Source organism: Zeus faber, assembly GCF_960531495.2.
Source record: "Zeus faber genome assembly, chromosome: 2".
Lineage (NCBI taxonomy): Eukaryota > Metazoa > Chordata > Actinopteri > Zeiformes > Zeidae > Zeus > Zeus faber.
The window spans coordinates 43,476,667-43,497,962 of NC_137189.1; the positions used below are offsets into that span (position 1 = coordinate 43,476,667).

The 21,296-nt window shown below is 42.4% G+C and overlaps 1 protein-coding gene across 2 annotated transcripts in view; it reads right to left on the minus strand.

The window, feature by feature from the left end:
- Window positions 1-1,738: 1,738 nt before the first annotated feature.
- The window catches only part of arl13b (ADP-ribosylation factor-like 13b), a 19,820-nt gene continuing 262 nt past the window's right edge, over window positions 1,739-21,296 (minus strand). The window contains exons 1-10 of one of the 2 annotated variants that reach the window (XM_080022351.1): window positions 20,945-21,296; window positions 17,793-17,863; window positions 16,905-17,154; window positions 16,525-16,630; window positions 13,688-13,890; window positions 12,068-12,374; window positions 10,469-10,640; window positions 7,405-7,506; window positions 5,750-5,818; window positions 1,739-2,343 (exon numbers count right to left, since the gene is read on the minus strand). The exon at window positions 20,945-21,296 is cut by the window's right edge and continues 262 nt beyond it. In XM_080022351.1, coding sequence (XP_079878477.1) covers window positions 2,330-2,343; window positions 5,750-5,818; window positions 7,405-7,506; window positions 10,469-10,640; window positions 12,068-12,374; window positions 13,688-13,890; window positions 16,525-16,630; window positions 16,905-17,154; window positions 17,793-17,863; window positions 20,945-21,003 — 1,353 coding nt within the window. In that variant the 5' untranslated portion in view covers window positions 21,004-21,296 and the 3' untranslated portion in view covers window positions 1,739-2,329. Of the gene's footprint in view, window positions 2,538-5,749; window positions 5,819-7,404; window positions 7,507-10,468; window positions 10,641-12,067; window positions 12,375-13,687; window positions 13,891-16,524; window positions 16,631-16,904; window positions 17,155-17,792; window positions 17,864-20,944 lie in introns of both variants that reach the window. The other variant, XM_080022350.1, reaches the window with a different exon arrangement.

A 21,296-nucleotide genomic window follows, 5' to 3' on the forward strand; every position in this document is an offset into this window, starting at 1 on the left:
ATGAATCCTCAGGCATATCAACAAATTCTTGACCAGAATCTCCTGCCATCAGTCAGGGAGTTGAAGCTGGGACGAAAATGGATTATGCAACAAGACAATGACCCAAAGCATTCCAGCAAAACTACAAAGGAATGGCTTCAGAGAAAATGGGACTCGTACTCTGGATTGGCCCAGTCAGAGTCTGGACCTTAATCCAATCGAAATGTTGTGGCGAGACCTGAAGAAGTCGGTACATACCAGATGTCCCTCCAACCTCTCTCAACTGGCTGAGTTCTGCAAGGAGGAGTGGGCAAAAATCCCCATAAGCAGACGCGAGAGACTGGTTGGTGGTCACAGAAGACGTTTGGTTGAAGTAATGGCTGCAAAAGGAGGAGCCACAAGGTACTAATAAAAGGGTTCACATACTTTTGCACATAATTTTCAGTTTTTGTGAAATAAACCACCTTTTTGAATTAAATAATGAAAATATATCTATTTTTGTGTGTGTGTGAGTCCATTATTTGGAAGGCGTGCTTTACAAATTGGGATTTGGATGTATGTTTAATAAGGTTATTTTAATGTTTTTTACAAAAACAGTGACCATGTCTGGAGGGTTCACAAACTTTCAAGCAGCACTGTATATACACACACACACACACACACACACACACACACACACACACACACATACACATACACATACACATACACACACACATACACACACACATACACACACACACAGAGTATATACATATATATAACACACACACACACAGTATATATAATACACACACACACACACAATGAAGGGGTGTAAACATAGCCATGGCTATAATATCTGTTGTAGAGTAAACAAAGTTAAAAATATGTTTTCAGTTCGGTTTAAAATCTTCAAAATCTATTTGACTGGAATTTGTAGCATGTCCTTCCGAGAGGCTTGTCATGATGTTCACAGCTCTCTGTGGCCTACAGGTCCTCGGGTCAAAAGTGGCTTTGTTTTTTGTTGTTTCTCCATTTCTATTTTTTTTTTGCATTAAAATAAAATGATCAATAAAATGCTCAGGGAATTGGCTCAAATAGTCGTTTTCCAAATTTGCCCACATAAAGTAAAAAGGAGGAAACACCAAATGTCCCCCCCCCCCCCCCCACCTCTGGTCCCTTCACTCTGCCATATGAGCACATTTAAAGTATGGAAATGATTCAATCGTCCACTGTGATTATACAATAAATTGCTAATTTAAATGGCATAAACAGAGTAAAATCATAATATTTCATTCTTCAGGGCATGTTACAGCTTTTTGGGACTTTCTTTAATTACACTTGTGCTCACAAGTTTACATACCCCATTCAAACCTGTTTGTGTCAACTTTTGTACATGTTATCAGGTCAAAGTCACTGGGGTATGTTAACTTTTGATCAGGGTCATTTGGGTACTTTCTTTTGTCATTTTCATTTAAAAAGAGTAAACACAGTTGTTTTCCAATAAATAGCTTCACCCAACCATTAGCCATGAGTGGAAGAACGGTTTTTGTGTTATTCATATTCTGTGAAGAATGGCCAGAAATGATAAATTCTCCCAGGGTATGTAAACTTGTGAGCAAGTGTATATAATAGTACTGTGCCTGTAAACGAGCTCAGTGTGTAGAAAAATATATGGAACTTAAAGTAAGCCTACAGCCCCCTCTAATGGTGGAGGTCGGTAAGACTGGTGTAAACCACAACAAGCCCACCAGAGTCCAATTTCAAACGGCTCTGGCTGTGAAATGTTAACCACAACCTCGTTTGAAAGCATCCCCTTCCCTTTTTTGGTCCCGCTATCATAGCTGTGATCGCTGTGAAATGAAATGCGGCTTTAACACGAGTGCAGTGGGTTCAAACCAATGGAAAAACACAATTCAAGAGTCGTTCCGTGACCTGGTACACTCGGAACATCAAGTGTACGGAATCGGTCTCGAATACAAAAGAAAAAAAAGCAGACGAAGAAAACACATCAAAGTGAGTTATTTACATTCTGGGTCTAAAAGCCACCGGAGAAGGCCGTTCGTTTCGGCTGAACAAGTTCCAAACTCCCTGTCTTAATACTGGTGTTCAGGATGTATCAAAAAAAAAAATAATAATAATAAATAGCGTAAGACTATCGTAGGTACCGGCATAGGCAAATATCCAGTTCAGGCAAACTCCGTGCGTACCACTTTAAAAATCTTTTGGGAGTAGTGTCAAACGATCGCGTGGCTTTCCGAGTGGAGGGTCCGTTTCCCGGGATGCACCATGCATAGTCCATCGGTGGGGAAGGAGGGGGGAGGCAGCGGTTCCCGGGTGGCTGCAGCCGACATGCTTTTGGGGCGGTCTATACTCCGTGTGCTTGAGACAGAAAGTAAATAAAAAATAATAATAAAGAAAAAAGGTGGAGGGGGTGAGAGCCATGAGTGGGGGGGGGGGCACGAGTCATGTGACAGGGAGGGAGGGAGGAAGGGGGTGTTAGGATATGACATCGTGGGTGTCGCTGTTAGGCCGTGGCCTCATGGCGACGGGCGGAAGGGGTTTCCCGAAAAACTCTGTGGAGAGGAGTGGGGGGAAAGGTCATGACTACCTCAAAAAAAAAAAAAAAGAAAAGAAAAGAAAGACAAAGCTACAGCCAGAGATCCCTGAAATACCAGACGCAGTCACTGTCATTTATAACTCACACAAAATACATAAATAATGGAACCTAGCGCTTGTGTTGCAAGATCAACATGCTGACGCTGCACTAATTCCTCAGTTCCGGCAGAAGAGCAGCTCTGTGCTCCTCGGAGCAAGCTCAGGCTTCACACTGAACGTCAGAACTATTGGGATTCGCTTCTTGAGGAGTCACTCGGGTAAAAAGGAGTCGTTCAACTTTCTGGCTCTTCATTCGTGTGACTGAGTTGGTGTAAACAGGCCCCTGCATCCCACTGTATTTGACGCAGAGGTAGGATTTTGGTGGAAAACGAGAAGGTGATGAACTGGATGATTCTAGGAACTGTTATTGGAATAGCTGCCTTTAGGTCAGGTAGAATGGTAAGTGATTGTGACCTGGAATAAATTGAATAACTAGTGCGTACAAGTATTTTTTAGGATTTTTCTCTCAGGTAAGTATGAAGTGAGTTATTCAAGTCTAAGGTAAGTATCAGCTTCAATGCGAGGCTAGAAATGTTGAATGAGGCAGAAAAACTTAAATTATTTTGACCAAAAGGTTTATATTATGGCAAAATCACACACAATGTGTATGTAATGTGAATTCAATCTTAAACGGGACCTATTCTGAAAAAGTGTTTTTTTTTTCCAGTGCTTATGGGGCCTCCTAACACATTAACTGACAAACAAGCCAGTTTTCCAAAAAAGAAACTAAACTAAAAACAAGTATACAGTACACAGACTGTGGGCTGCGGCACACAAGCTTGGAGAACAGCAACCAAAGTTGCCACGAACTTCTAAATTAGGCCTTAAAGATTTCATATAAGTAAAGATTCAGCAACTGGATTGCTAATTTCGCACATCAAATTTGTTCAGAAACAGATTTTGGTGATTATTATTATTATTATTAGGTGATTATTTTGGAGATTATCCTTTTGAGTCTTATTTTAATTAATTTTATATTATTCTATTCACTAACTGCATTACGTTTTAGTAATCAGTTAGATCAGTTAGTTGCTCGGTAGGCATTAGGTTGGCTTTTATGTGTGGTTTAGTAACTATTGTGCATAATCTCCGGATGCGTTGCAAAGACATTTCACTGCATATACGTATGAGCGCATGTGTATGTATGTGACAAATAAACCTGTTGAATGTTGGTGGATTAGCTGAAATCAGGGAACATTTACGGGACTTAATACAACGTGCTCACAAAACTGGGGAAAAGAGTTGCGGAGTGGGCGTTGGGAGCTGCAGCGTTTTCATTCAAAGCGACACACACTGAACCGGAGCATCAGGAACAAGAGCGTTAGTGAGCAGCGTTTCCGTTATCGAACCGAAATATCTGCTGCCCGACATATTTAAATCTCTCCATCCGAGCACAGTTTAAATCAGTGCTGGGTCATAAACCAATAATAATAATTATCGCTGTATTTTTTTTTCCTCGACGTGGAAATAAGAGAAGACTTTTAAGACCTTTCGGTAAAGAATTCCGCAGATCTGCTCATTTCCGCGTTCTGCAAGTTGCAGCAGAACGCCGATCAGTTTGGACGGTCTAAGGCTGACCGTTAACCTCGGAACCGTCGCTATAGAAATAAGCCCCGCCCGCAGGCTGCGCTTGTAAACAGTAGAGACGGAGCGCAGCCTCCAAAACCTCGGAGAAGCGGAAAGAGGACGTAACGTTGACAACAGGGACACATTCATCCATAGTTGGGTGGTTTTTAATATTTAAATTCCACCCAAAGCAGACGGCAAATATCCATTGTGTTGTAAAAGACGTCGACAGAGACGGACAACACCAGAAACTTTTATTATTTATTTAGACCTACTTGGCATATTTATTTAGTTTTTATGTTAATGAAATGTTCATTGAAGCAGCTGCACTTGTTACTCGTTGTTCACAAACGGAAATATTATAAATCTGCACGCGTTCATTATTTAGTTCTTAATATAGACTGCCTAGCAACTGTTTTTAAGCTCAATAAACACAGATAATATTTGACCGGAATCTCATTTCAAAAAGGACCTGCAGACAAATATGTTTGTGTTGAGAGGAGACGCATGAATGCTACAGCGAGAGATGGACGTCACCAATGCGGTCTGCGGCGGTAGGGAGACAAATCACACACACACACACACACACACACACACACACACACACACACACACACACACACACACACACACACACACACACACACACACACACACACACACACACACACACACACACACACACACACACACACACACACACACACACACACACGAGCTGGCTGGCTGGGACGGCTGCCAGCCTGATGGATCCTCTACACATTCACACCCATGTCCGACAACACGCGGAGGGGGAGGGAGATGGGCGATGATAGCCTGCTACGGTGATAATCGACAGTCTGAGCACGCAGGGCGAGAGAGAGGCCGCCAAGTGCAGAGGTTCCATGTCCTTTCAATGGAAAAACGTGTCGAGGGTAAGGGGGCGGCGATGTATCGTTATATCAATATCACGATACGGAACAGGGTATCGTCTGGGATTTGGGTTATCGCAATATCGTTAAATATTGTCATTTAGGCTAAAAAAAAAAATAATAATAATAATAATAAGAAGAAGAAGAAGAATACATTTAAAAAAGGCATTTTCAGAACTTCTTAGACAGTTCTCATCACCTCCTCTACCTCAAATATTACTGGTGAATGCACTAAAAGTCATTCCCCAAAATACCGTCAAATCATCATTATCAAGACATTGGATTTTGACAGTGTCACCCAGCATAATCGGGCCAGTGCTTCTATTAACACCTTATCTCGAGTCGTTTTTAAAACCTCCAGCTTAGCATTTAGCTTCATTATTAACGTACACATTTTGGCACGAGAGAAAGAATCACAGCTCAAGCTCCTCAACCTTAAAGCCAGACTCCACCACATGCTGCAGATCCAGTGGAAACACAGACGACGGGTGAGAGAGAGACAAGAGAGAGGCGGTTAGTGAGTGAGTTAGTAAGCACTGTAAGTGAGTGAGTGAGTGAGGGAGGTAATGAACGAATAAACCACATGAAGAAGCGGGAGCATTATGAAAAGGAAGTGGCCGTTAGCGACGTGGAAGTTCATGCAGAGGCTTTACCGGAGTGTCTGGAGTCTCCGAGTGGCTCCAGTTTGGGCAGCCGAGACACTTTGGCCGTGGCCCAGCCCACTACGAAGGAAAGATGCCACAGGAAGTAAACAAAAACAAAGGAGCCATATGGTTCAAAGAATTACAATAAGAATTCTCTCTGCTTTTTTTTTTAAGAAGAACAACAAATCCTGGCTGATCCATCTTCAGGACTTGTTTTGGACTTTGTCCAATAAAAATAAAATGAATATAATTTTACAAAAAATTCTAATTCAAATTTCAGTAACTTAAAGCAACACTATGTAACTTTTTTAACCTTAAAATAACAGCTTCAAAATCATTTTGATGGTACACTGACTTGTAATATGGATAATGGCTTTCATTCCCACCCACGCCCCGATTGCCCGTTCTGCACTATGTAACTTCTTTGAAACAGAAGGGGTAGAAATCGCGGTAAGTGTGGTCACACTTCACGGCACTAGGTCACTTGCTTGAGGTTTGGCTCAGGTAATTATTTTTTTGCCAGGTAAAAAGAGGAAAAAAAAATATATATATATATATATATATATATATATATATATATATATATATATATATATATATAAATAAAAAACATTAATTATGAACTTGCTTGTAAAAATGTCCAGTAATAATGCTCATATAAAACGTAGCCGCTCCACCCCACCGACGGCGCAGGCGAGATGGGCCAGCGGTGCGCCCGGCACCCATGCTTCAACCTCCAGTGCCGGCCCTCACTTCCATCGCGCCACGGGGTTTGTTTCGCCCTCTGACTCGCAGGCGCGACCCAATCTGGCAGGCTGAGAACATCTGGTACCAACAGGGGCAACAGGGAGCCCCGTCGCTCCCCGCACCTTTGCTGCCCACGGCTCCAGGTACATCCAGCTGTATCCTAGCTGTACATTATATTTGCATTTGTAACATAGACTGTTATTGAAACGTGACCGATGAGGTTCAAATTTGTCCGGCAAAATGTATTATTTTCGGACGCCGGACCGAGATTTCCGACGGTGGTGTAAAAGTGCAAGTTCACTCAGAAATCGCCGGGATTCAAATACCAAAAGTTACATAATGCTGCTTCAAAGTAGGGGTTCCAAAACGTTGAAGTCCACGGCCCCCTAGGGTTTCTCAGGGGCAAAAAAGCAGCATATAGTTTAAGTTATTCTTATGTCTTAATATATTTATTTTTAACAAAATATATTTAGTCAACTCCACTAATTATCTAACTTAAGTTCAACAACACAGCTTCTATTATCGACAGATGGAGAAAGGGCCTTGTCATTAGAACTAATGATAATTATAATAATAATAATTATTATTATTATTAGTCTAGATAACAACAATCAATTCCTCATATTTCCAAAACAACATGATTTCAAATAACTCAGTATGATCTATTCTATATATTTAAAACAAAGGAAATAAACCAAAATGAAATATGAAACTATACCGTTTTGACAATACAGGCCTACTCTTTGTGTTTGTGATTGAAGGCAGGAAAAGGTATCAAATTAAATGGCTGGTTCAGATGCACTTGCAAAGTTCTGAGTTTAATTGCATCGTTCTTCAGTTTGAAATCGAACCACTTGCATATGTAGAAACAGTGGGGAAGCCAGGACACCTAGGGACGCCGGGAAAGAGCGTCTCACCTGGAGGGGGCGGGGGGCTCGGGCTGGGGGCCTCGTCCGTCCGCAGGGGGTCCACGCGGTGCTTCCTCTTCAGCAGCAGATTGTGGCTCCGCTTCTTGGTCGCTGGATTAGATCAGATCATTCGATTCTTTGGGGTTTTTGTTTTTTTGTTTTTTCCTTTGACACCATCGTTTTATACCTGACCTGATATTTTCATCTCAACCCCAAACGTCTTTCTGCACTTGGAATTGCAGAATATATACACAAGATCATGGACTGTTCATGTTTTTCAGTCAAATTCCTGATTTTAAATACACTGTTCTCAGTTTTTTTTTCTGTGGATTTAGTCTTTGAATATCCTTGTTATATGATATCATATTTATAATATTATATTTATTAATATATTGCCATTTTTTTCTTGTTTACTGTTTAATTAGGGTCGGAGCACCAAAGGGTACCTATTGGAATACAAGGAATTATTATTATAGATTATTATTATAATTATGACAAATGAACCACATTTGAGAGTCTAAAGATGCTCAAAAAGTTGTGAAACTTTGCACATGCGGCAGAAGTGGTAAAAATGTATATATTCTACTATATATCCTACTTTAACAAACCCCTCAAATGCAGCTAATCAGATCCACCAAGACCTTAAGGATGACTTTGGTCATAGCGCAGCCTACCGGCAACGGAAAATGACATGTTTTATACTTTGATGCCTAGCGGGTCGACCAGATCCACCTCAAAAGGTGGTCAGAAAAGCCTTAAGACATTGATGATGCTTTGTTGTGAAGATTATGAGTTTTTAATCGAACGCCGTTCCCGTGGCGGCGCGGCAAATTCCAATGTTTCCACACGAAAAAAATAAACTGTTGCAACTCCACTCCACATGATCAGAGGCAAATTTCACATGTTTAATAACAGTTGCGTCCTGAGGACATCCACAGGCCAATATTGAATCAGCCAAAGCACCACCAACTGGCAACAGAGAACTACAGGCCCTACACTTTTAATAACTACTGCGAGCAGGTTAACCCCATTTACCTCAAATTTGGGCAAAAAGGTCTTCAGCCCGTGATGATGCTCAATAGTGAAGCTTTTGAGTTTTCATCAAACACTGGTGCCGTGGTGACGCATTGTTCCACATTAAAAAGGGGGACGGTAGCTCAGGCGGTAGAGCTGGTCGTCTAGTAATCTAAAGGTTGCTGGTTCGATCCCAGGCTCCTCCTGCTAGCATGCTGTAGTGTCCTTGAGCAAGACACTTAACCCCTCATTGCTCCTGATGGCTGCGTCCGTCGGTGTTTGAATAATTGTAAGTCGCTTTGGATAAAAGCGTCTGCTAAATGACTAAATGTAATGTAAATGTAAATGTAATGTAAAAAGGAAGCTGTTTTTCCAGGGTCTAGGGATGCTTGAAAACTCACAAAACCTGGTACATGCGTCTGAAGGGGTGTTGTCTGTTGTCTGGTATGGGTCTTGGGCTTGGGCGCGGCAAAAAAAAAAACAAAAACAAAAAAAACAGTCTCTTAGTGCCATGATCTAAACTCAACAGGAAGTCAGCTATTTCGAATTTATTGTGAAATTTGTGTATTTTATTCCTCCTCGGAGGTTAATCAGGCCCACCTCAGACTTGGTCAGCATATACAGTATAAAAAGCCCTTAACAACGCAAAGTTTTAAAAGCTTGAGCTTTCGAACTGCAGGGGCATGGTGGCTAATTAACACGTTTCGCCATGAATCAACCGAATTCTTAAGTGTTTTGTAACTCATGGTACATGGTCAAATCTGCCCCAAACTTCACATTTGATAACAATCCTGGCCTGAGGACATTTACGTGCCAATATTGAGTTATGGTCATACAGCTCCATCCTGGCAGGAAGTGGTTTGTTACTTGACTGTACATGGTCAAATCTACCCCAAAACATCACGTTTGATAACAGTTCCAGCCTGAAGACCTCTATGTCTGTTGCCGGTAGGGTGCGCTATGACCAAAGTCATCCTTAAGGTCTTGGTGGATCTGATTAGCTGCATTTGAGGGGTTTGTTAAAGTAGGATATATAGTAGAATATATACATTTTTACCACTTCTGCCGCATGTGCAAAGTTTCACAACTTTTTGAGCATCTTTAGAATCTCAAATGTGGTTCATTTGTCATAATTATAATAATTTAGGTTATTATTAATATTGCATGTTATTCTCCCTTGTAAGTCGCTTTGGATAAAAGCGTCTGCTAAATGACTAAATGTAAATGTAAATGTATGTGCCAATCTTGATTGAATAATATTGCTCATCTTGTTACAATGGGACTTGTCAAGGCGTGGGATATACTGTATTAGGCAGCAAGTGAACAGTCAGTTCTTGAAGTTGATGGACAAGAGTAAGGATCTGAGCGACTTTGACAAGGGACAAAATTGTGATGGCTCGACGACTGGGTCAGAGCATCTCCAAAACGGCAGGTCTTGTGGGGTGTTCCTGGTATGCAGTGGTTACTACCTACCAAACGTGGTCCAAGGATGGACAACCCGTGGACCGGCGACAGGGTCATGAAGGCCCATGGGCTCATTGATGCGCGTGGAGAGCGAAAGGCTCCATCTCACAGAAGAGCTACTGTAGCACAGATTGCTGAAGAAGTTAACGCTGCTGTGATAGAAAGGTGTCAGAACACACAGTGCATCACAGCTTGCTGTGTATGGGGCTGTGTAGCCAAAGAGCCGGTCTCCCAATGTGCATAGAGCGAGGGCTTGCTCATAGCTGCTTGCAGCTCTCATTAGGATTGTTTTTCTTGTTACTGTATTTTTATTGTTTATTTTTAGGATTATTGTATATTGCCAATTCGTTAAAAACATTGGTACATTTTTAGGTTATTATTAATATTGCATTTTGCAATATTTTCTATTTTAATTTCATCTATTGTAATAAACATTTATTTTATTACTTTTTTATGATTGTCTAGGTGCTTTTTTTTTTCGTGAGCTGCTGGTACACCGCAATCTTCCTGCGGGAATGAAGAAAGTATCCATCCATCCATCCATCCATCCATCCATTTAACTATCTATATATCCTTCCATCTATGGCCCTCTCACCTGAGCTGCTGTGTTCTAACGTTGGTCTCAGGGCCTCTGGCTCCTCGTCATTCACCACTTCTTCCGGCTCGTCCTCTTCCTCCTCTTCATCTTCATCTTCCAGCTCTCTGTCGGACTTGCCGCCGTCCTGCCAGCCCTCCCTCTCCCGCCGCTCCAGCTCCCTCTCCGTGTTCTGAGAAAGGGGAATTTATACGATTGCCGTTAAACGACACGTTTAGCTTTTTTGATACTTATTCCCCAGGTCGATAGCCTTTGAAAATGTTTCACATCCAATGTGAAGAATATGCCAGACAAAATGCATGATTGCAAACTATGTACGGGTTGTGACCTTTACTGATTATGTTTTTGTTCACAATTGTTTCAAGTAAAATATCCTTTGGGGATGGAACGGTCGAAAAATAGCTCCCCCATTTGCTGAATATCTGTGTGAATTTTCATTTTTATTTCATGAGCTTGGGAAGAAAAGAATAGTACCAGGAAGGTTTACTCAACAGAAAACAACAAAGACAATGTAACTTTTGGGCAATGGCAAAGTCTACGTCGATCAAAAGTAATGTGGACAGCAAGACATTTTCTGTTGTTTTGGCTTTGTACTCTGAACGTTTCCATTAACAACGAAACAATTAATATGAGCATTAAGTACAAATTGAGAGTATTTCCTGCATAGACCCCTTTTCCCAGTTAACTAAAGGTATATGGAAAGATCACAGTTATGTTAACATTGGGTGTTTTATTTTTTGGTTGGATATACACTACAAGGCCAAAAGTCCGTGGACGCCCGGACACAACACCCATATGTGCCAGTTGCACTTTTAATTTCAAAACCATGGGCATTCATATTGAGTTGGTTCACACCTTTGCTGCTATAACAGCCTCCACTCTTCTGGGAAGGCTTTCCACTCGATTTTGGAATGTGGCTGCAGGGATTTGCTCCCATTCAGACACAAGAGCATTCATGAGGTCAGGTACTGATGTTGGGCGATCGGGCCTGGCTCGCAGACCGCATTCCAATTCATTCCAAAGGTGTGGAATTGGGGTTCAGGTCAGGTCTGTGCAGTCCAGTCCAGGTCTTCCACCAGAGTCAGTAAAGCTATTTCTTTATGGTCCTCCCTTTGTGCACAGGGGCATTGTCATGCTGGAACAGAAAAAGGGCCCTTCCCAAACTGTTGCCATAAAGTTGGAAGCAAGATTTTCTGGAATGTCATTGTACACTGTAGAATTGAGATTTCCCTTCACTGGAATTAAGGGGCCTATCCCAAATAACAAAAACAGCCCAAGACTATTAATCCTCCACAAGTCAACTTTACAGTTGGCACTATGCATTCAGGCAGATAGCGTTCTCGTAGCATCACACACACACACACACACACACACACACACACACACACACACACACACACACACACACACACACACACACACACACACACACACACACACACACACACACACACACACACACACACACACACACACACACACACACGACTTTCTGAAGTCTTGCCTCAACATCTTATGCCATGTGGTTTAAAACAACTAAAACATGCAACAGAATGATTCTCTTCATTCCGTTGTGATTCGATCCTGTATGAAACCCACCTCTGTGATCGAGTTGGATATCGGTTGAAAGGGTCTGTTCATATACTCCTCCTCAAGCTCTTGCTCCGCCACCTTCTTCTTCCTCCTCCTCCTCCTCTTATCCTCCTTGTTCTTCTTCTCTACTTCCATCTTCTCCATTGTCTCCTCCACCTTCTCCGTCGTCTCCCCCTCTTTCATCTCCTGGACCAGGATCTGCCGCCCCGCCCGCTCAGGCTTCTCCCCCCACTCTGTCTGTGCTGCCTGCTCCGCCTGCTCCTCCCGCTCTGTCTGTGCCGCCTGCTCTGCCTCTTCCCTCTCCAGCCGGTCCCTGGGGACACAACAACAACAACCTTTTAATGGAGGTTTAAGCGAGGGCAAAGAAAAAAAACACCAATAAATATTCAGCCTATTAAGCAAAACTAAATGGATTAACTCTGGCAGTGGTAGGACCATTAACATAATTATAGTTCGTGTTGAGCATAAGATGCATTCAAACTCTGTACATTTTTTGCCTTCATTTTATTTTGTTCCTCATTGGAAGTAAACATCTGAATACCCTTTGAAATCAAATGTTCAAGTTCAAGAGATTATTTGTCACATACATACACATACAGTCTTACATATATGCAGTGAAATGTCATGACACGCGGTGATTACGCACAATAAGCTCTATAAGCTCGAACAGACTCTAAAAACAAAGTCAGGCCTTCACCGATTCAGAGAATCGCAATAAAACCTTTTCAGCCAATAGTACATTCATAAAAGTATGTTAAACTGTGTAAAAATTGAGACACGGCTGAGAGGTTGGCAGTCTTGAAAGATGTATACATATTTATACATCCTGTTCAGTGCAGCCATCTGTAATTATATTTTATACCCACAGCCATACTGCCACTTATTTTTGTTCTTTATTTAGCTGTTTTTGTTACTTTGTTATGCTGTGTGTGCGACAATGCACCAATCCAGTACGACAAATTCCTTGTCTATGAAAATGCACTTGACCGAATAAACATTCTTTGTACACTTTGCACTAGTCGTTTTAAATTACAGCCGTATTCATTCTACACACATATATATATATATATATATATATATATATATATCCATACAGTACACACACACACACACACACACACACACACACACACACACACACACACACACACACACACACACACACACACACCTTACTTTAACAAAAACTAGAACAACTTTGCATATTTTTGAAAAGATGGATATTCTGATTCGTTTTCGCAAATGTACTGCAATTTATACAGCACTTTTCTAAACATGCGACCACTCAAAACGCTACAATACATGCCTCACATTCACACAGACATATTCATACACCATTGGCGGCGGCAGCAGCCATGCAAGGCACACACCTGCTCATCGAGAGCGGCTAGGGGTTCAGTGTCATTCCAAGGACACTTCGAGGCGCTGCCATGAGGCGCCGGAGAATGAACCAGGTGCCCTCTGATTATACTGGACGACCCGCCCGACCTCTTGCGACCACTGTGATTTCCACCTTTGCCCTCAACGGAGCTTCAGCGACGCTCCAAATTTAATTGACAGTCCTACACGAACCGCCTCGCCCCCTCGCCACATGCACCTCTTCATCCTCCGTCGTCTCACGCTCACCTCTCCTCCCGCAGACGTCGCACGCGCTCTGCCCGCTCTTTCCGGTCCTGCTCTTCCTGCGCTCGCTGCTCGGCCGTGTCCTTTTGCACGCGCTCGGTGATGGCCTCGTAGTCGCGGGCGATGTTGTTGAGGAGCCAGTTCAGGCCGCTCCTGATCGGCTTGTCCACCTTCTTACCGTAGCCTAGGATGGCCGAGCACGGCTCCTGGGGGAAGCGGGAGAAAGAGAGACATAGGAAAAAGAGAGAGAGAGAGAGAGACATTTATTATATTTACGTTTATTTCCATCTATATCTTTATTTCTATCTATATACATATTCGTGGTCGGCCAATTAATCGGCAGACCGATTAATTGGGCCGATACTTACGAATTTTGTCGGCATTATCAGCATGGGCTGAGAGGCTGATAAACAAAAACTGCCTGCATAATAGTGTTGTCAAAAGTAACTGTTTTTTCTATACATATTGATTCTGAATATTTTAAAAAGGTTTCAATACTCATTTTCCGCACTATCGATATACCAGTAGCAGCTGCGCTTGCTCTCTCTTGACAGCCAGTTGGGGCGCGCGCACACACACACACACACACACACACACACACACACACACACACACACACACACACACACACACACACACACACACACACACACACACACACACACACACACACACACACACACACACACACACACACACCTTCTCCTCCTGCTCACTCGCCATCTTCCCTCGTCTCATTCGGTTTGTTATGGTGTTAGCTCATTAAAGTTGGCAAGTGCAGAGCCTCCGCGACGCAATTTGAAAGAAAACAGCAGGAGTGCTGTTTGGAAAAACGTAAAACTAAGTCAGGGAAATTGAGTGGAGTTTTTTTCCCCTCTGTGCGTGTGTTCCTGTGGCCATTTGACTGTATTTTTATTTTAGATGTATTTTTTTTGTGTGTGTTCCTAATTCACGTGAAACTAAATTCCTAAACCACTGAGTGAAGGGACTGCTCTGTTAAATACAAAAACCCTGTGTCCGGCGCCGTGTCGCACAGTCTCGCCGTTGCTTTCCGTTGCTATGGGACTGGAAAAAAAAAACTGGATGTTTTTGTGTAAATGCTTTACTTGTAAATAATAAATCCTGAAATCTGTAATGGAGAGACTACTTCCCAACGAGACTTTAATATGACACTGTTGATTATTATTTATTTATTGTTTATAATTATATATTTTTAATTCATAAGTTGTTTTTTCAAAAAAGTTTAGTTTTTTGATCACCTGTGGAATTTATTAAGTTTATACATTTTCTATTTAAAATAAGTGCACTGCAGAGACAACGCAAACAACAAGTGTTAAATAAATGTTGATTTAAGTTCATCAATGTTGTGTCTCATTAGTTATTATTATTAAATTGTTGTATTTTATCAGATGCAAAAAAAGACCCATCATGATCAATATCGGCCACCCCCGCTCTCTAAATATCGGCATTGGTCAATGGAAAAAACCCTATCGTCGACCACTAATACCAATAGATAAGTCATTTTCATTGCTGTCTAAATCGTAAAAGATTTCTGGTCTTCATCCTGACAGGCAACATCACTGCCTGGTTTGGGAACTGTACTGCTCAGGACAGGCGGGCCCTGCAGAGGGTGTGCGTTCAGCCCGACGTACCACTGGAACTACCCTCCCCTCCCTGCAGGACTTGCCCTGCAGGACAGGCTCTGCTACTCCACAGAGCCCGCAGGATCATGAAGGATCCTCACCACCCCAACAACGGACTGTTCCAGCTGATGCGGTCGGGCAAGCGCCTCCACAGCCACACAGCGAGAACAGAGAGACTGAGAAAGTTTCTTCCCTCAAGTCATGAGGACTGACAATGCTGAACTCACCAGGGGTCCTCACTGAGCCACTCACACAGGCCCCACTGCCTTACTGTACGTAGCATGCTGTACTGCCAGTTACTGTATCACTGTACTGGGTTACTGCATACTGCACTGTATTGCTGTTCTGTTCAGTGTTACTGTATTGCTGTGTCGTACTGTTCCACACTTTGTTGTACTCCATACACAATTTATTCATATACTCTACTGCACATATCTGTATATACAAATAGCCAATCCCATATACATAATCCTATTCCCCTTACTTCTATTTTGTACCCCCACTCTGAAATATAGTCTTATTTATTGTTATATTATCCTATTCACTAACTGCATTATGTTTTGGGAATCAGTTAGTTTCAGTTAGTTGCTAGGTAGGAATAAGGTTGGCTATTATGTTCGGTTTAGAAACTATTGTGCATGATCTCCGGGTGTGTTGCGAAGACATTTCACTGCATATATGTATGAATATGTATGCAACAAATAAACCTCTTGAATCTCTTGAATATGTAAATATATTTTAACGGTAATGCTTATCTGTTTTAATTATAGTAATTATAGAAGCATTTAAGTCCAAGTGTGACATGTATATAGTATGAATTAATATAAATTAATGTCTTAATACATAACACATTCAATTATGAAATATTCATCATGAAAGGTTTTAATCTCTGCAATAAGTAAAAAGAGAATATTATGTAATAGGTCATAACATGTGGCAAAACGTACGTGTTGAGATGTTTATGATATGTTTATTACAACGTTATAACACAATGCAAGTGTTACATGTTGCTGCCAGGGTCAGGTGCTGTGAAAAGCGTCATACTCTGCATGTGAGTGTCTGAATTGATCGTATCTACATGAATAACATGACTGCTCCAAAAAGAAAAAAGAACCAGCTCCTAAAATAACATCCCCCAAATACCCAGCCTGCTCCTTAATGTCGTCAGCAGGTGCACTGAGAACGGGGAACACTCACGATCTGACAGAGACACTTGTTCTCGTTAACAAGCTTCTCCAGGGAGAGGTTCTCGATGATGTCGGCCTCGGCCAGCGCTCCGTCCTGGTCCTGCTTGTTGGCGAGCCTAAATGGGGGCCAAAACGGAGGCGTCAGGAACAACTGTTCGAAGCCAACGGGTCACTTAATTCGCTCTGGAGCTAAATAGTTATAGCTTCATCTAGCTAGCTAGCTCGCTAACCAGCGAAACACACATTGGGAAGCATACTATGGCCTCATCTGGGGAAGAAAATGTATTAAGTCCTGCCGATTTAATGGGATTATGGCTGCGCAAAGAATCCATCTGCTTACTTCAAAATAACAAAAAGACCGAGACAAGAGGTCCCAAGCACAAGACTCACACGAGGACGGGCTTGCCGGCGATGCGCGGGTGCTGCAGGACCTCGGCCATGGTCTCGCGGGTCTCCTGGATGCGCTGGACGTCGCTGGAGTCCACCACGAACACCACACCGTACGACTCCGAGTAGTAGTTCTTCCAGATGCCACGGATCCGCTTACCGCCGCCCAGGTCGAAGATGGTCACCTCAAACTTGCCCTGCTTCAGCTCCACCTTGGAGAAGCCCACCGTGGGTGCGACGTCCTGGGGGCTCTCTGGATGAGGGGGAAATGGCGCAAACCAAAAACCTTCAATCAGACCTCAGATCAGACCTTCTACCACAGTCTGGATTCTGTGGTAGAAGACCAAATGTGGCCAAATAAAACATCATGGTATGAATGGGTTTAAAGAACAATATAGTTGATTTCAGTTGACAAATAACTGTCATACATATAACAATTAACAATTTCAATATTTTTTTGTTCATTTAAATACAATTCTAACTAACTTATAATAGTGTTATAACACATGTATACATATTGCAGAATATCTATTGACATTGAATATAAATATTAATGTACACAGTTAATTTGCTTCAACCAAACTGATAGAAAAGCACCAAATTCACATTTTATTCATTGCATAATTTCTAGCATTTGTACTTGAAATTCTCTAAATTTGGAAGAGAACGTATGATTATGGAATCACTTTTTTTCCCCTTTCAAAATGACTGCGATTAGGTCAAATAATTACAGTCAGGGTGAATTATGCAATGATTGTGACAGCTCTACAAAACAGGCAAGGGGAGAATGCCCATGTAAACATAAAAGAAAATTGACTGACAACAGCAAACAGTCTTTCGATACCGTACACCAACGTATTAAAATTTAACTGAACATTATAAAGTCCCAACCTCCTTGGATCCCACGGACCGTGGCCGTCTTCCCTGCGTTGTCCAGTCCCACCATCACCAGAGTCACCTTTCTGTTGGGCCAGAAACATGAGTGGAATGAATGCTTATCCAGACACACAACAAAATACACTGAAAAATGACACTGCAGTGAGTCAGACAATTAATTAATTTGGACAATTCACAGAAGTGAATTTGTCCGGCCCAAGGATCTTGGACTCGCTCAGTTGAGGTTAGGGAGAGAGTGATGGAGAGCCAGGCCCAAGAAGAGACCTGGCCACTCCTGGAAACACAAGAACCAGAAGGCTCAATGATCCAGGCCAAACTCTTTCATCCATACATTAACAACCAGACACAAGCACACTGCCATTCAGAAGAAGAGTGGGTGGTTGTTGGTGAGGTTGTTCTAGCAGCTGCAGTTAAAATAAGTTAAAATATTTCATATGTTGGAAAAGGACAATGCTTTCAAACAGTTCCTGTGCGGAACTACTTAAATTTACTTAATCAACAGTCCTTAATGATAAAAAGGAGGATGTGTTCTCTAAAGCATTGTTTCCCAATCCAGTCCCCATGTAGCCCCTTGTCCTGCAAGTTTTAGCTCCAACTCTACTATTGCACACCTTATTCAATTAATGGCCACGCATTCTCATGACCCTGATTTGAATCAGGTCTGCAAGAGCTAAGAACCAGCCATAGACCAAGCATATATGCTAGAGGCTGACACATGCTTAACCAGCCATGCTAACCGGTGCTAAAGACTCGCACACAAAGGCTAGCATAGCGCTCTCCTGGAATACTTAACTCCAACACTTGCGCCGCGAGGACATGAAGCGCACTATCCAGCCGACTGTCCTCCAGAAGACTTCATGAGTGAAGCCGGCCCCCAGGGAGACACGGGCTGAGAGAAACACCCTCACTAACCCATGAATTGCCCCTGCACAACAGGCTCCCAAAACTCAACTGAGTGGAGCTGGAACGCTCCAGATTAGCAGAGGATTTCCATTTAAATCCGCAGGCTCAGATCTGTCGGGCTCCACGTGAGCCGAGCTGTCTCACCGACACCTCACCGCTTCCCTGCTCCCGGGAATTTAGGAGTGAGCAATACTGAACTATGTCATTTTCTGTATTAACTGTGATCGTTGAAGGCGTGACTGGTTACCAGACCACACAAGACATGTAGAACAGCATAGAACATTACAAATCTAAAATAAAGAAAGGCTTGCAATAAAGTGCCACAGAACGCATTACATCAAAACAGCACGACGTACGAGAGTCTAATGACTGTCGCATGAAATGGTCCCTGTATCGGCGTGAAACCCCACCCCGTCAAACAGCTCTCGGATGGACTGCGTGCGAGGGATAATTGTCCGGCATTGGCACTCGAACCCGACCTCAGTGATCCCTGCAGCTGTGAGAAGGAAGTCTAGCGAAAAGACTTCAGAGGAGAGCTTCTCAATGATGTCCTTCCTCTCCTTTACACGCTGTTCAGTGGCTAACAGAATATACGCAATACCGTTAAATATGTATTCCATGATGAATCACACACGCACGCACGCACGCACTCCCTCCCTCCCAAAGGCCGCCTCGCTGTACTCCAACAAGCTTCACCACGCTAAGCATGACCCTCTAGGCTCCAGCAATACCAGAGTGTGGTACAGAGTGCAGAGTGTGATACAGAGGATTGACACTGTGACAAATAAAAAAAAAGTACTAACTCTAAGTTGCTTTGGATAAACGTGTCTGCTAAATTACATCTTAAGTAATATAACGTAGTCTGTAAAATGTAAACGGAAGTGTCAGGATGTGATGTACTTCAAGAGAGGAAAAAAATGATTCCTGTTCATTTTTGCCCAACATACATAATATCCCTGTACTGTGTGCTCAATATGTCCCTATATTCTTCTGCAAAGTCAGAAATTAAAAAAATAAAATAAAACAAGAGATGGGAGGTAAATGGAGCAAATTAAAACTAATACAATTTTAACTGATTCCACTTAAAAAAACTAAAGTACTCAAAAGGATTTTTGTGGAGCATGCCTGCTATAAGCGGTTGTGTTTGCTAGCAGGCAGTTGTACTGGCTGTTCCAATTGTTAATTTTCTACGCAATGTTCAGTCATTGTTTTTTTGTGGTAAGCGGAGTCCAGATTGTCCCCAATGAATATTGAAAATGAACAAACTGTGACGGGGCTTGTTCGGATTGCACAAAAAGAGACCTTCCAAGTTACTTAATATACACTCAGTGTGCACTATATAAGGTGAACCTGTACAATCAAATGTAATCCAATACACCAGCTCAGCCATAAATCTGGCCTATAATGTTCAGGGGTTTAAGCTGTCATATCACGAGGTGATAATTCTTTAATGTTTTAGCATCGATGTTATTGTTGGTGCTGGTGTTATACTGAGCTGCATTATATTCAGAGGTGTTTCTAATATTCTGCCCCCCTCATGTATGTAAATGGGGAGGACAAAAAATTAAAAACACGTCTGTCTATATATATATATATATATATATATATATATATATATATATATATATATATATATATATAAATATATCTATAGTTATAGTTGAGTACAACACCACATTTAACTATGACCCCGGTCATAAAAATATAAATGAATTTACAATTTCTGACGATGTCAACAAAAACTGAACATCATAAACTCCATGAAAGTAGAATTCATGGCAGAGCTGAGGTATTGGGTTACATTGGACTGTAAAGGTTTACCTAATAAAGTGCACAGTGAGTGCAGCGACAGACCAACTGCGTATTCTCCTCCCGCACGGTGAGTGATTCTCAACCTTTTCAGATCGAGGACCCCTCAGTTTGATACGCTGTCGGCCACATCTGGTAAGATTTTGTCACAGGGACAAAAATACAAACATACAAACATTCCACAGCCTTGGAACAGTTAAAGAATAACACACGAAAAAAATACTCAAATATTGCAAAGAAGTGGCGCAGAACACACAAAAATGTCGTCACTAATCACTCCGTTCATCATTTTGCTGTGACCCCCCCCCAGAACCTCCTGAAAGGCCCCTGGGAGGGTCCCACGTTGAGCCGCTGCTCCGGTGAATCCACCTGCAAAGGAGTCGAGGGTGACGCCTCGACGGCCGTGGTGTGGTTGAGGGGATGCCGTACTGTACCTTGCGGGCTCTCGCCAGCGTTTCAGCCAGTTGCAGCAGTTCGCCATCAGACTGAACATCTCAGTCCAGCTCTGTCCGGCTGCAGTCACCTCGCTCGGTGGGGCGACGAAAGGCTCGAGTCCTCCCTAAGATTCGGTCCTTGGCGAGCCGCTCGGCGAAAAGATTGGAGGATCCGACTCGTGTTTCATTTGATTCAGTGGGCGTAACGCAGGGCTGGACGAGGTTGCGGACGGCGAAGAATCATTCGATCCTCCAGAAATCAATCATTTTGGCAGAATAATGCTGTGTAACCACGTATCCTTGAAAATATTTCAGCCTAATTATATAAAAATATATATTTAATATTGGCAGA